This window comes from Phocoena sinus, chromosome 18 (assembly GCF_008692025.1).
Source record: "Phocoena sinus isolate mPhoSin1 chromosome 18, mPhoSin1.pri, whole genome shotgun sequence".
Classification (NCBI taxonomy): Eukaryota; Metazoa; Chordata; class Mammalia; order Artiodactyla; family Phocoenidae; genus Phocoena; species Phocoena sinus.
The window spans coordinates 16087164-16102273 of NC_045780.1; the positions used below are offsets into that span (position 1 = coordinate 16087164).

The 15110-nt window shown below is 40.9% G+C and overlaps 1 protein-coding gene across 4 annotated transcripts in view; it reads right to left on the reverse strand.

Moving 5' to 3' along the window:
- The window catches only part of WDFY2 (WD repeat and FYVE domain containing 2), a 177944-nt gene that overhangs the window by 16403 nt on the left and 146431 nt on the right, over window positions 1-15110 (reverse strand). For 3 of the 4 annotated variants that reach the window (XM_032610857.1, XM_032610856.1, XM_032610855.1), the window contains one exon: window positions 12561-12687. In XM_032610857.1, coding sequence (XP_032466748.1) covers window positions 12561-12687 — 127 coding nt within the window. Of the gene's footprint in view, window positions 1-10050; window positions 12452-12560; window positions 12688-15110 lie in introns of those variants that run through there. The other variant, XM_032610858.1, reaches the window with a different exon arrangement.

Genomic DNA, 15110 nt, shown 5'->3' on the forward strand with positions numbered 1-15110 from the left:
AATAATTAGCTAGGTTGAACATTTTTTTGCGGTATGCAGGCCTCTCACTGTTGTGGCCTCTCCCGTTGCAGAGCACAGGCTGCAGACGCGCAGGCCCAGTGGCCATGGCTCACGGGCCCAGCCGCTCCGCGGCATGTGGGATCTTCCCGGACCGGGGCATGAACCCATGTCCCCTGCATCAGCAGGAGGACTCTCAACCACTGCGCCACCAGGGAAGCCCTTGAACATCTTTTGATGTGCCTGTTGGCCATCTGTATGTCTTCTCTGGAGGCATGTCTATTTAGGTCTTCTGCCATATTTTTTTAAAATTTATTTATTTTTGTCTGCGTTTGGTCTTTGTTGCTGCGTGCGGACTTTCTCTACTTGCAGCGAGCAGGGGCTACTCTTCGTTACAGTGCGCGGGCTTCTCATTGCAGTGGCTTCTCTTGTGGAGCATGGGCTCTAGGCACACGGGCTTCAGTAGTTGTGGCATGCGGGCTCAGTAGTTGTGGTGCACGGGCTTAGTAGCTCCGCGGCATGTGGGATCTCCCCGGACCAGGGCTTGAACCCGTGTCCCCTGTCCTGGCAGGCAGATTCTTAACCACTGTGCCACCAGGAAAGTCCCTTTCTGCCATTTTTTGTTTGAGTTGTTTGTTTTTTTGATATTGAGATGTATGAGGTGTTTGTATATTTTGGAAATTAAGCCCTTGTCGACTGCATCATTTGCAAATATTTTCTCCCATTCCATAGGTTGTCCTTCCGTTCTGTTTATGGTGTCCTTTGCTGTGCAAAAGCTTATACGTTTAATTAGGTCTACTTGTTTACTTTTGCTTTTATTTCTTTTGCTTTGGGAGACTGATCTAAGAAAATATTGCTATGATTTATGTCCAAAGGGGAAAGTGGGGGAGAGGTAAATTAGGGGTATGGGATTAACAGATACACACCACTATATACAAAATAAACAACAAGGACGTACTGTATAGCACAGGGAACTATATTCAACATCTGGTAATAACCTATAATGGAAAAGAATCTGAAAAAGAATAGGTATATATATAACTGGATCACTTTGCTGTCCACCTGAAACCAACACAACATTGTAAATCAACCATAGCTCAAATTTTTTTTTTTTTTAAATTTATTTATTCATTTATTTATTTTTGGCTGTGTTGGGTCTTCGTTTCTGTGTGAGGGCTTTCTCTAGTTGTGGCAAGCGGGGGCCACTCTTCATCGCGGTGCGCGGGCCTCTCACTGTCGCGGCCTCTCTTGCTGCGGAGCACAGGCTCCAGACGCGCAGAGCTCAGTATTTATAGCTCACGGGCCCAGCTGCTCCGTGGCACGTGGGATCTTCCCAGACCAGGGCTTGAACCTGTGTCCCCTGCCTTGGCAGGCAGACTCTCAACCACTGTGCCACCAGGGAAGCCCTATAGCTCAAATTTTAAACATGCTCGTGTAAGATGCTAAGGCCCCAAGAAGAGGTAGTCTTTGTCAGTTACCAACACTTAAGGAAAAAAGCTGCTGTACTGGTTCCTTAAATGATCAATTAAGTAAAGTCTGTGCCATCTGTTCATGTTATATTTGTAAGGTCATCCAACAAAGTGTCCGCTGGGCATACCTGACGGAGCCAGGTAACCTGTGCTGCCGAAGATGGCTCCCAGGGTGAATCCAACACAGCAACAGACTTGAGTTTCACTGATGCTCTGTCTCTCTAGTTTTCATGCCCTCTTTACTGATTTTGTGTTTTATTTTTCTTTCTAGTTCATACATGGCTGACAAGTTATTCCCCCTTGGTGGGGAATTCAGCTTCAGGGTCTGACAATTTGATCACCAACAAAAGATGATAGAGACCTATGTTCCCGTGGCAAAAAGAGAACAAGGAATCTGGTTTCTTGGTTGTTTTTGTTTGAATATTTTTCCATTTTGAGCTCAAATTCATTAAGAATTCTGTGGCCACTGGGAAGGAGAATAACTCTGTGAAATCTCAACTGGTGATTTTTTGTGTGCTTTTGTGTTTACTTTTCACTTGCGGCTGCAGTTGTAGGACTGAAGCCATTAAGCTCTGTGCGTCCGTGTCTGCAGTTCAGAAGGGCCTTTACGCCTTGTGTATGGAATGCTTTCCTGTTTCCAGAGGATACCAATAAATTAGATTATGGCATCTTTTATGTTATAAGCACTTGCTTATAAAGATAAGCAAGCACTTATATAAATTAAATATTCCTAAACTTCACAGAAAATAAGGAAACTGAACCTCTGAAACTTTAAATTTACTAGACTTAAAAATTATTCCACAGAAAATACACCCCAACTCAGTGATATTTTAAGAATCCAAGTTCACAAAATTAGGGTAACTCTTTGGCAAATAAGACTAGCATGATGAGTTTTAAAACACAGGTATGTCTTCTTCTGGATTAATCAGTGTTAAATATAATGCAGATGTACATTTTGTTTTACTTGGGTTGATTTCTCCTAAATTTATATAGGATAACTAGTCAAATAAGCTAATATTATGCCTATATAATGTTTAAGATTTTGAAAAATAAGTTTGTGTTCAATTAATTATTCTGATAAACTTTTTATATATACAGCAATTATGTTTTATAGCATATCAACTTAAAGATCATTCCCAAGATCTTTAAGTAACTTACAATGGACTAATAGTAAGTTGAGCTAATTGATAGTCATTGGATACCTACCTAGATAATTTCTAAGTAACTGAAACTTCGATTACAAAGCATAATAAGCATATATGATTATATATGTTTGCCTATTTTTGTGTGCTGTAGAGAGGCTGTAACTGAGGTGAGTCAGGTCAAATGAACGTGTTCCTTTTTGCCACTTTCAGGGGATGCAAAAGTGATGTATGTCACAGTAGAAATTGATGTCACGTGATTCATGAGCTGTGCTAGTCTAGCTGTGCTAAAATGCCTGCATGTGATGGAAAGTTCTCAATTATCCACATCCTCCCTCCTCCCAATCTTCTCTATGAAATATAAGTTAGTTACTTTGGTTAATTATTATAATTAAAATGGGTGATTGAGACTATGCCAGGTGCAGTAATGAAAAGGAAATACGATTGTGTCTGTGTTTTGGGGGAAGAAAAAAAAAAAAGTATTGGTTTTTTTTTTTTTCTTTTTTCTTTTCTGTACCACATGGCCCGTGGGATATTAGTTCCCCGACCACGGACCAAACCCGGGCCCTCGGCAGTGAAGTCAAGTCAAATCTGAGAAATTTTTAAACTACTGATTCATCTGAAAATAGCAATGATGAATCCATTGCATTTTAACGTAAATAACATATATTTTGGGGAAAATAACTATATTTCCCAAAACAAAATATTCTGAAGACAAAATGGCATTGTTTAATATTTGTGCAAGTCTTTCTAATGTCTGGCTTAATAGGCAAGAACCAAATACTCATCTCTTTCTGCATTTGTTATAATGTCACTCAGGTAGCCTCTGGAAAACTCCATTATATACTTTCGAGAGAGCATAAATGAATGAAAAAGGCAATTCTAAAGTAAAATATAAATTTGTTTCAGAATATAAAAGAGAAAAATAAAAGACAAAACATGGAAAATGAATTTTACTTGCTTTGGTTTATAATACTCGAGTCTTTATAAAAAAGCTATAAAATACATTAAAATTTTGGCATAGTTCCCTCGGTTTTGATGGCTTGCTTCCTTAGTTTACTGAGTAATGCCTTGGACTACACTGCAAAAGGATATTCTTTACCTCCTATTGAATCTGCCTAGCTAGCAGAGATTCTGTGTCTCACGAAAATTATTTTCAGAGCTTTATGTTGACTTGAAAAGTTCTTGATTATTTAAGAAAAGAAAAAGGAACAAGGGCCCTCATTTGTGAAAAGACCTAAATTCTTTAAGACTGTGTTCCTTTCTACATTTATTTTCCAATGTTTTCTTGTTACTTCGATTATATAGATAACCGAGTATTGTTTCTTAGGCACCTGTGCTCCTATCTTAATCAAGTATCTAAAGATATCAAGTATCCTCTGAAAATGTTTTGCTTTCCCACACTGAACCCTGTATTTTGGGGGAAAAAATTTTTTAAGCATATTTTTAAATACTAAAAACGATCTTTAGATTATCTAAAACTATCTTTAAGATTTTCTAGAGGGGTCCTAGAAAAATCATAAAGATTTGTTCCCTTTGCCTTATAAAGATAGAGATGCTATACATAATTGCTGTGTTACTAATTGCATTTGTTTAGTGTTACAGGAAGAGCCGTCAGATCAGAGGAGATGCTTAGTTTTCCCTAGGTTAAGTCAGTATGGGTAAAATATTATTAATATATTTCTGAAATTGTATATTGCATGGGAAGACCCTGGAGATTTATCAGTGCTCTCATTGTCTGTTTTTACCTGCAGGCAAAATACTGATCAAATCTCTTAGGAAATAGTTATATAGGGTATCTCAATAGAGAGTTTTACTCTTCTCAATTCTGATATTATTTATAACAGTAAAAATTAACCATTAAGTCTCTAATATCTACAGGTAACTTTGTATTATTTTGATTCTTGCCTGAAGCCTCCACTATAAGCTACAGGCCAGAAAGGTCAATCTCAGAGTTTCCTGGGAAAGGACTCTATATAGCAAGTATTTTAAAATACTGGTATTTAAACAAATAGACTCTTAGGCAAAGGGTACTGAACTGACATTGCTTAGATAATCTGTAAACTGTGCTAGTGGATTGAGTCAGGATCTCCTTGGATTTCTGGACTCTTTTTAGTCTGCATGCAGATGGCTTCACAAATGCAGACTGCTGAACCAAAACCCAGCAGAACAAGAATTAATGACACAGGACTGAATGAACTGAAGAGGAACATTTTACTGTGGTTACTTGTCTGGAATACTGTTGACGTTGCTTTAATGTTCTATTTTTTGGATATATGAGGCTGCCTTTTCTCTTACTTTTGATGCTATCTCTAACTTACAATTTAGTAAATTCTGCTTTGATAAGCTAAATCCAAACATTTAAGAATGATATCCAATTCCCAGAGATCCCCCAGAATTCAAAATCTGTTACTGAGTCCCCTTGATTTTCATGGCAATATAGTTACTTCACAGGTTTAATTAGAATCTATCCATAGTATATCATTGGGCAGACAAGGCCTTACCTAGAGTATCATATTAGAGGGTAGTGTTCATTGAATCAGATATGACTAGCCCCTTTCAGAATTAAGGGAGTCGATGCCTATAACCATCCCCCTCCCAAAAGGAAAACTGGCCTGGTACCTGGTTTGCAGGGTCCTGGCCTTACAGGTGGTAAGAAAGCTACCAGGCCAGGAAGCTAGCAAATGTTGAAACCCTCGAGGAATTCAACCAAGGTTATAAGTACTATAGGTGAAAAATGGTGGAGATTTTCTTGGGCTCAGTTTCCTAGCCTTGGGATAGCAGATAACAGAGGTTCTGAAAAGCTCAATCCAAGATTCCTTATAAAAACTTTTGTAAATTTTGTGGGCTTAACAGTTGTTTAATACTGTATGGCTCCATATTTGCAAAGCAAACCAAGATGGCCTACAGGTTAATTTACACTCTTATTGCCCCAATGTACATAATTAGGCCAAACTTTATGAGACCAGCCTTTTTTTGTGTGATCAAGAATAATCTTTGAGATTATTCTGATTACAGGAGAGGAGGGGGAAGAACTCGCAGGTAGGTCAAAAAACTTTGAAATGGGCAAAAAGAAATTACTGGGTATCTTTTCAATGGAATATCAGGTATGGTCTAGCACACCCTTCTGGGTTTTCTGACTCTATGGGGGTCTGTACCTTCAGTATCTTTATGCTATTTTATAACTCTGTAAGTTATAGAAAACTGATACTACTGCAAATGAATTTTATCCAGTGAAGATGCAACTAATTTCCACATCCTTTTCCTCACATGGAAGAAGTCAACTGTGAAAATACAAATTCACTGCAGCATTCTCCATTGCCTCTGCATGTCTCTACTCTGGATTTTCCTCTGAACTGGCTGTAATATCTTACCAGCTCCTTTATTAAGTAATGACTAATATAAAATCTTTGACATGTATTCATTAAAAAACAAAGTCAATTGTTTTCTATCTCTCCTGGTTGTTACTTCATACATTTTAGAATATGGACTGACACCATTGTGACATTCCGGGGCAAGAAGGAAAATCTATCTATTTGAACAGATTCATGACCGCCCTGTGATTTGAACTACATTTCATTTGTTAAGACACCTTGATACACGTCAAGGAGCTTGCAAAACGAAATAAGCTACAGAAGGAAGTGCTTTGCCACTCATAGCTGGCAGCAACATTCAGCAACAGATACATAATTTATGGGACTCCAGTCCTGTTAATATTCCAACACAGGAGAACACAGTGATGAATGCTGTATCCCAAGCTTTGTAATAAAGCTGCTCAGGGGCTTCTTGATTTAAGGATTCAAAATACAACTACCTTGCAGTTAAAAACGAGATGAGGGAACATCCCCAGGTTCACAGATCAACGGTTATAAAAAGTAAAAGATACCTTCTTCTTGCATTCATGTTTGATCTGGCATCACTGTAGCATTTATACTAGAATGCATCTCAAAACTGGTTATTATTTCATAGATGAGCATTCCATGAACTGCACTGCAAATCTCTTATGAGTGTATAAAGACCCCACTTTGCACGACCAACAGGCTCCACCACCTACAAAGACTATTCTTAGTGGGATGGCCGCACTTCCTTTCTCACCAGCCCTAGAGGCAGTATTTCTCATCGGGCCAAGCTATGTAACACGGAGGACACAACGCAAAATGAAAACAAAGGGCCCCTTGTCAAAAAAATAAAGAATTACAAGATGGTGACAGTAGAGCATTAAACCAAGCATGGGACCCTTCTAAGCGTGAGGCCTCGTGTGATTGCAAAGGTCACACGCCCATGAAGCTGGTCCTGTGTCTGACGCTTCTTAAGGAAAAAGGGTAGAGAAGCCTTTATCCTCTTTATAGAAACAGATTTTCAGACACAGGCTAACATCTACCCAAACGTCAACTTAGGCCCTGTTCCATCCCCAAAGTAGGGGGAACTTAAATGTAGAGCAAAGAAATGAAACTTTCCAAAGTATGAAAATTCCCAGCCCACTTGGTGAAATCTAACCAGTTAAGCATCTGCTTCTAGAGATCTCTCTCTCTCTTATATTCGTAACTCCCACATTCCTAAGTTTTCCAGACCTCCTAGGACAAGAGAAGGTCTGTGACCAATCCACACATGAGAGGTCTCCAGGATAACTGATACTTAGGGTTATCCCACACCAAAGGGACCCTAGAAGGATCGTCTCCCCAGGGATTCTTGGACAACAGCCAAGGCTGAACCTGAACTTGGGGTCTCCTTTCCGGGAACATTGGTTTGTGCATCAGCAACGTTTTGCTGTTCACTGGCTAGAGTGGAAGTTCAGATTAGCCACTGGCCCTCTGTCCACTTGCAATTTCCTGAGAACACCGTATTTAGTTCATGCAGTTCTGTTTGGGTAACCCTGAGCAGAACGATGAGAATCTCTTCATCTACTAAGATCCAGATCAAGAGGGAATCTCCCCCACTGAGGCCACCTACTTTCCAGTAAAATGGCAAACTGACCCACCTTTACCACCTTTTCATACGTCTAGCACAGCCCCATAGAGGCAGGGACTGTTTTCTTAGTCACCTTTGGGTCCTAAGAGCCCAATACAAAGTCTGGTCTGTAGACGGAGCTCAATGAACATCTGCTGAATATATTAGGTATAGAGGGAGTAGGTGTATGTGGCAATATTTCCATTGGAAATGCTACAATCAGGGAGAAACAGTGATCTTATCTGAAAGCTCGATTTTTGAATTATTATCATTTTTATTAACAAGAATAATGTTAACAATTGCCACTAATTACCCCTTATTCTTGTCCTGATTATTTTACATGCATTGTATTATTTCTGATTTTTGACAACCTTTGAGGGCTTTTCTTTCCAATATTGTCCTTATTTTAGAGATGAGGAAACTGAAGATCAGAGATGAGGTGTCTTGCCCAAGCCTACAGAGCCCTTCCTCATATACAGCCTGGCCTGACTCAAAGGCTACTATTAGTCACCACACTATACAACCCCTCGCTCTTTGACGAGATGCTACCCTCTGTAAAGAACTTTAGCTGCTAATACTTTGACCTATTATGTCTTTAGTTAGCTAAATAGTTAAAAATAGAAAAGACATCTCTTCCCATCACCCCTAATGATTCTCTAGTGTGACAAGGAGAAACGCTCCTAATCTCAGATTCGGAAGGAGAGAAAGCTCTCATACATATTTATCCTTGGTCCCTCTCCCCCAAACCCAGAAGAACCTGAGTGCCAGAATTTTACTTCCTTTCATAACTTTGATATAAGAGAAAAGCATAAATTCTCCCAATGTTTATTTATTTGTGAATAGCCTATTTCTTTACCAAAAGAATTCGAAGATGCTTATAACAAAAGTCTTACCCATGGTAAGAAGAGGAAGAGAGAAACCCAGAGCTGGGGCTGTGGAAAGAGGAGGCAAAGACACAGGCCACGTGGGCCCAGGGCCACGGCTGTGACTGAGCCTCATGCAGCCTGCGGATCCCAGTCTTGGTGGAGGGATCCATCACAAGGGACCACGCAGACCTTTACCTGTGCTTTAAGTCAAGTTACCATTAAATTAAATTGCCAGAAAGTCTTAGAGTCCTAAGAAAACACTATTAGAAAGAAAAAATATGGCCATGAAAGAAAAGTCGGTCATGAAATGACAGGTGTTATCCTATACCTATCAGAATAAAAAAGAATCTAAAAGGTCCAAGTCCCATGATTAGATTTCACAAGGTGGGCACGGGACAATAAATGTCCAGGTTTATGCTTCAATAATATCCATCTAACTGGTAACTGATTCTTGAAAAACATAACTGGCCCCTGAAATTGGAACCTTTTGTTTGCCTTTCTTTCCCCAGAGCTGGCACGTAATCATGTTCTACTTGCTGCAGGGAATAAAAATACCAAAATGCTTCAAATGCAGATACTATTGTACTATAGAAGTATACTTTCTCAGCTTTTTTTCCTTGGACTTGGAAACATTTTTGCTGTCATCAATCACTTACTTGTGCTAAAGCTCTCTCTGCTTTGATGGGATTTTTACACATCAAATCAAACTAGCTACAGTAATGTTGTATTTCTGCCAATGAAGGATGGTGTGAAAGCTCAGAACCTGGGACAGAAGCCACAGGGAGCTGTCCCTCCACACTATGGCTGGACGTTTCCAGAAGAGGGGAAGGCAGTCTCCCCACCCTGAGGGGTGGGGAATCTCTGGTCCAGTCTGCTCTTCCCGGTGCCCAAGCTCAACGATTGGGCCCCTGATTTGGAACTCTGGCCACCAACAGTCATCCTGGGGGAAGGTGGGAAAATGAGGAATTGTAGGAGAGCAAGGGGCAGCCTGAGGCCCCAAGCAGAAAGTCTTTGGCCTCTAAAGTAGAAAGAAAGAAAACACCATGGGCATGGTGGGGACCATGTTATTCAATGTTCATTTTTGTTTCCCCAGAGCCTAGCACAGCGCTGGATACAAAGAAGGTTCTGAGAAGCTTTCTCTGCTGGACTGAACTGAGGTCTGGGAGACCTAAGCTACCAGCTGGAGTCTTTGAGGATGGAAGCCCAATATTCTCACCGAAAAATGATATCTGACCTCTCTCTTTCATAGGGTTATTATAAGATTAAACTGAGGTGTCTGTGTGTTTTGAAAGCTCTTTGACAAAGTATTAGGCGCTACTCAAACAAGAATCAAGGATGGGGTGAATTGGGAGATTGGGATTGACATACATACACTACTGATACTACGTATAAAATAGATAACTAATGAGAACCTACTGAAGAGCACACAGGACTCTACTCAATGCTCTGCGGTGACTTAAATGGGAAGGAAATCCAAAAAAGAAGGGATATATATATACGTATAGCTGATTCATTTTGCTGTACAGTAGAAACTGGCACAACATCGTAAAGCAACTATACTCCAATAAAAATTTTTAAAAAAAGAAAGAAAAGATTGCTGATAATTTGGAAAAAAACAAAAAACGAAAAACAAATACAGGAATCACCAAACACCAATCCAGTGGCCAATTTTCAGGGCAGAGGAATGGCTGCTGTGAACGTGGGCCTTATCCTGCCTGATGCCCTTGACCTTCTTTCCTGCACCTTCTTTGTGAACCCCGTCTTCCTCCATCCTGTCAGCAGCCTCCAATGCTTCCCTATCCCCACCTCGGGCACTCAAACCCACTCTCACAGTGTGACACCAACGATGCTGAGGAAGTTTACTTCTCCTAGTTCTGTGACAGCAAGGGTAACCCCTCTCAGACTAAGACCTGGTGTCAAGGAGCCCCTCATAGACTCTACCTTATTACTAAGCTTGAATTATCAATAAATAAAGCACCAGGCAAGGCCTTCTGCTGTTCTTCCTGTTCAAGGCAGTTCTGACCGGTAGCTCCTGATCTCACCAGCCTGTCCACTGCACCAGGCTCCAGGGTGCCATCCTATCAGGATGGACTCCAAGTATGGTTCGTTTCATCTTCTAAAAGGCCAAGCCTGTATGTCTCAGAAACTGGAAGACCTATTAGTTTAGGCTTCATTTTTCTGGAACTGAGAGACTCTGTCTCCACTTTATAGCTTTTCCTTTCTTATCCAACTGTAGATGCAAGTCTCCCAGAACAATGTTTTGCCTAAGGACACGCAGCACCCAGTGACGCTGGCGGTGAGTACTGACACTCGCCCTGCTTGCAGTCTTTGTGAACCACTGCGTAGAAATAAAACTAGTTATGAGCTAATTTGAATGAGTCCACGAAATACTGCTGATCTTCATTCAAAGCCTGTATTTGATTTCTCGGAGGGAGCCCGAGTAGCAGGAATTACTTGGTAGAGTAGCTGGTAACCAAGTATTAGGAAACAGGGCTGTATTTTGCTTTTCTTTTTCTTCACTTACATGGATGTCAACTCCTTCTACGTGATCTCGATATGTGTCCCCTTGTCATGGAGAGAAATATAAGGGAGTGATTTCTTTCATGAGCTGATACTGAGGTCTGAGTGGTCCCACAAGCCAAGTATAGCCCCGGACAACTGATCTGTTCTCTTCATGTGGGAATGAAGGACTAGTAGCTATGTCTCTAAAATTAAACTCTAACACAAAAAGTAAGTATTTGTGCATGGGCCCTCTAAAATTGAATTAGCTCATATCTAATAATTCCAAACTGTAAATTTAACTTCTTAGGAGAAGTTTTTGAAACTCGTGTTTCCAGGCAGACCTACAGGCGGAGCTAATGCCACTTAAAACCAGTCAGTTCATGGGAGTTGATATATTAGAGTCATAGTTAAGATCAGGTTGAAAACTTTAAAAGTTAAAGACAATTCAGATTAGCTTCAGAGTTCTAAAGCAGACTGAAAATTCTTTTTGGCAACACGATCAGGCTTTGCCTCCGGGGACCTCGGGCAGCACACGTGGGACAAATCAGAGTGTGGTCCAAGGGTCACTGGCAGAGCTACTTGGGAGGCTTGTTACGACACAGATGCCCACAGCTCCAGACCAGTGGAGAGAACCTCAGAGGACAGGGCCCAGGAATCTACTTAACAGATTTCTCAGTGATTCTTTGCGGACAACAAAGTTTGAGAACTGCTCCAAGGAAGCACAAAGCTTTCTCTGCTCTTCCCCTCCGTCTCCTGAAATCCACTCCTTAAGGAAGAAGAGCCTGGTACTAATCAGGCGAGCACTCAGTAACTATCTGGGGAAGTACAACATGTACTGGGTGAGGATACCTTTTCCTTAAGCTGCCAGGAATCTTGAAACCACATTTGAACTCAATTATAGAAATTCTGTAGGCCTTCATAGCTTATATTCTGAAGCTCTTTCTTCTCTCACTCTCAAATTTTTACTCTTATAGTCTTCCCCGGTTCTCTTTTTTACCTTTTATTTCTTTGCTGCCATTATTTTATTTTGTGGTTTTTGTAAGCACTCTCAAATCCTCTGTGGATTAAAATGGGGTATAAATAAATAAACATACTTATGTACAGATATAAATCAAAGTGGCCATTATTTGCGTTCCTGTCACATTATCCCCAGGCTAAGCTCCTGCCACAAAGACTGGCCCGCGTGCCTTTGTTCCAGCTTTCAGCCGGGAATCTTTTCCCAGAGTTCTTCATAAAAGCACCAGCAGGGAATTCCCTGGTGGTCCAGTGGTTAGGACTCGGTGCTTTCACTGCCAAAGGCGCAGGTTCGATCCCTGGTGGGGGAACTAAGATCCCACACGCCCCACAGTGCAGCCAAAAATAAAAAATAAATAAATTTGGGGCTTCCCTGGTGGCGCAGTGGTTGAGAGTCTGCCTGCCGATGCAGGGGACATGGGTTCGTGCCCCGGTCCGGGAAGATCCCACATGCCGTGGAGCGGCTGGGCCCGTGAGCCATGGCCGCTGAGCCTGCGCGTCCGGAGCCTGTGCTCTGCAACGGGAGAGGCCACAACAGTGAAAGGCCCGCGTACCACATAAATAAATAGATAAATTTAAAAAATAAATGATAAATAAAAAAATAAAAGCACCAGCAGCCTTACCTATGTCCTTGGAGCTCGATGGCTGTTCCTTTTCTCCCACCGATGTCCCACATGATGACAGAGTGGTCGGAGCTCCCCGAGAACAACACCCGCTGGACGGGGTCCCAACAGAGAGCAGTCACCCCACCTGAGAGAACAGACACAGCTGGTCATTAGTCACAAAGTGACAACATTATTCACCAACAACTTGTGAGAGCAGAGGAGTTCGGAGCTAGCGCAATTCCTGGCACACAACAAACTTCTGTTGAAAGAACAAGTAAGTCCCCAAAGAGAAAAAAATGGGCTCCAAGAATAAAAGTCCCACCCTTTATGCACTTTTCCCCAAAATTTAATGTACCATAAAATCAATTACTGTAAAGACCAAAGGGGAATGAAAAAGGTAATTAATTGACCTTCAAAAAATAGACATAGTTCTAAGAACAGAAAATACCACACTGTTTGGAAATATTGACCATAGTTTTTAAGCCCCCGTCTACCCCACATCCCGACAGCAGGTGAGCAGTAAACGGGACTTTAAAAAAGCTCAGTTAGATTTATTTTATTCTTGAATACAGGTGTTGATAGACAACAATATCAGAATTTAAAATTTATTTTCTCTCTCTGGGAATTTAAATTTATAGATTCTGGGAAAATTACTTACATCCTCAAGTGTCAGTTTCTTCAACTGTCAACTGGGGATAATGGTAATACGACAATACCACTGAGGATAATATCAGCCTAACCACTCCCTACCTCACAGGGTTACAGTGAGCATGACGGGACCAATTACCTGGAACCACTCTGTAAACTGTGGTGTGCGGTACAGATGGTTATTAGCATCACTCCAGTGGTTTGGCCATAAAATATTACGACAGATTTTCTTCCCTGGCAGTCCCATCATAAATCAAACTTCTTGTGTACTGAGAACAATAGTAACTTTTTATGTATAAGATGAGCACAAAGCTTATGAATACTTAAGAATACGAGAAATACTCATTTTTATTGAAAAATATTATATTCTGAAAAGAACATACAAGTTGTTTCTTATTTGTTGGAATCCGACATTTTTCTTCTTTAGATCATCAATTTGTTCTAATGAAGTACTGCACTTTAAAAGCTTTTAGGAAAGTTTCTCTCATATAATGTCTCAGAAGATATTTTTTCAAGGTCAAAAGGAAAAAAAACCCCACTATCCTGGATTATGCTTAATAGCTTCTCCCTATACCTGCACGACATTCTGCTTGTATATATTCCTGTCCCTGTAAGAATACACACCACTTCCCCCAGTGCACCTGTGCTGACCACCCCCTGCAGCTCCCATCTCCTCTTCCCTCCCCCACTCCCACCCCAAAACAAGCACAGGGCCAGCAGCAAACAGGCTCTGGTGGTACTTGTTGAATGAACGAAAGAGCAGATGAATGAAGACACAAAAATTGCTTTTTCATCCACAAATCTCGTTATTTGGAACTCCTCTGTTATGCTTACTTAGCCTTTCAAAGCTAAATATTTTCTCTTTCTGTATAACTCATCTTCTCTCCCTGTTATTAAACTTCATGTAACCATCCCCTGACCCCTAACCTTCCTTCAGTATCTGAGAATGTAATGCTTCAGGATATGCATTCCATCGTGCAAAATGTTTATTCCCACACAGTACTAGAATGACTCACTTTGTTAAATATCTGTGGTAGAGTCAGCTAATTGTTTACTGAAATTCATGTTCCCTCTTCTTGTATATACAGTGCTCCCTGGAAAGTTGCTTCCTACAGGGGCCACATTAACTGGCCCCTCTTGCAACTAGGGGGCATGTGACCAGTTCTCAGCAAGGGAACCCAGAAAGTACGCGGAAGTCATATGCATCCCTCCCAGGCCGAGGCAGTTAAGACGTTCCTTTTCCACTTTCTCTTTATACTTCCTCCTGGAGGACTCCAAGACGCCAGGATACAGAGAAAAATTCTAGAAGGAGCCTGGGACCCTGAATCACCACATGGAAAAGAACAGGAACATTTGCACTGGATTGTTACATGCATGAGGAAAACGCCTTTGCATTAAGCCACTGAAATGTTGAAAGTTATTTGTTAGAGCAGTACCATTACCTACTACAATGCCACAGAATTACTAGAATATTATAATAAGGCTGGTCCAAGAGGAAGGTGAGAGTCACCCAAAGCTTCAAAAATGTCAGACAAGTGAAAAGAAGCTATTAGTTTACACTGTTAATATTGATGCCTAATACTTAAACAGAATTAGAGAGAACCCTGGTTGGAAAACTGTTTCATTAGCCTCCAAAGCAACCCACTATAAACTCTGAATTGGTTTTTCCCTCAAAATGTATCTAGAATCTAAGCACTTCTCACCATCTCCATTGCTACTATCCTTGTATGAGCCACAGTTAAAATTCTTGCCTAGAAAATTAAAAAGTATGACACACGTTTTGTTGTAAAGGCTCCGGGGGAAAAAAGCACTCTCATACATTGTCAATGAGAATGCAAACCAGTAACATGGGGAAGGCCATATCCAACAAAACTACGTACGCACTGAGCTCTCAATCCAGCCCTCTCACTTCCAGGAATT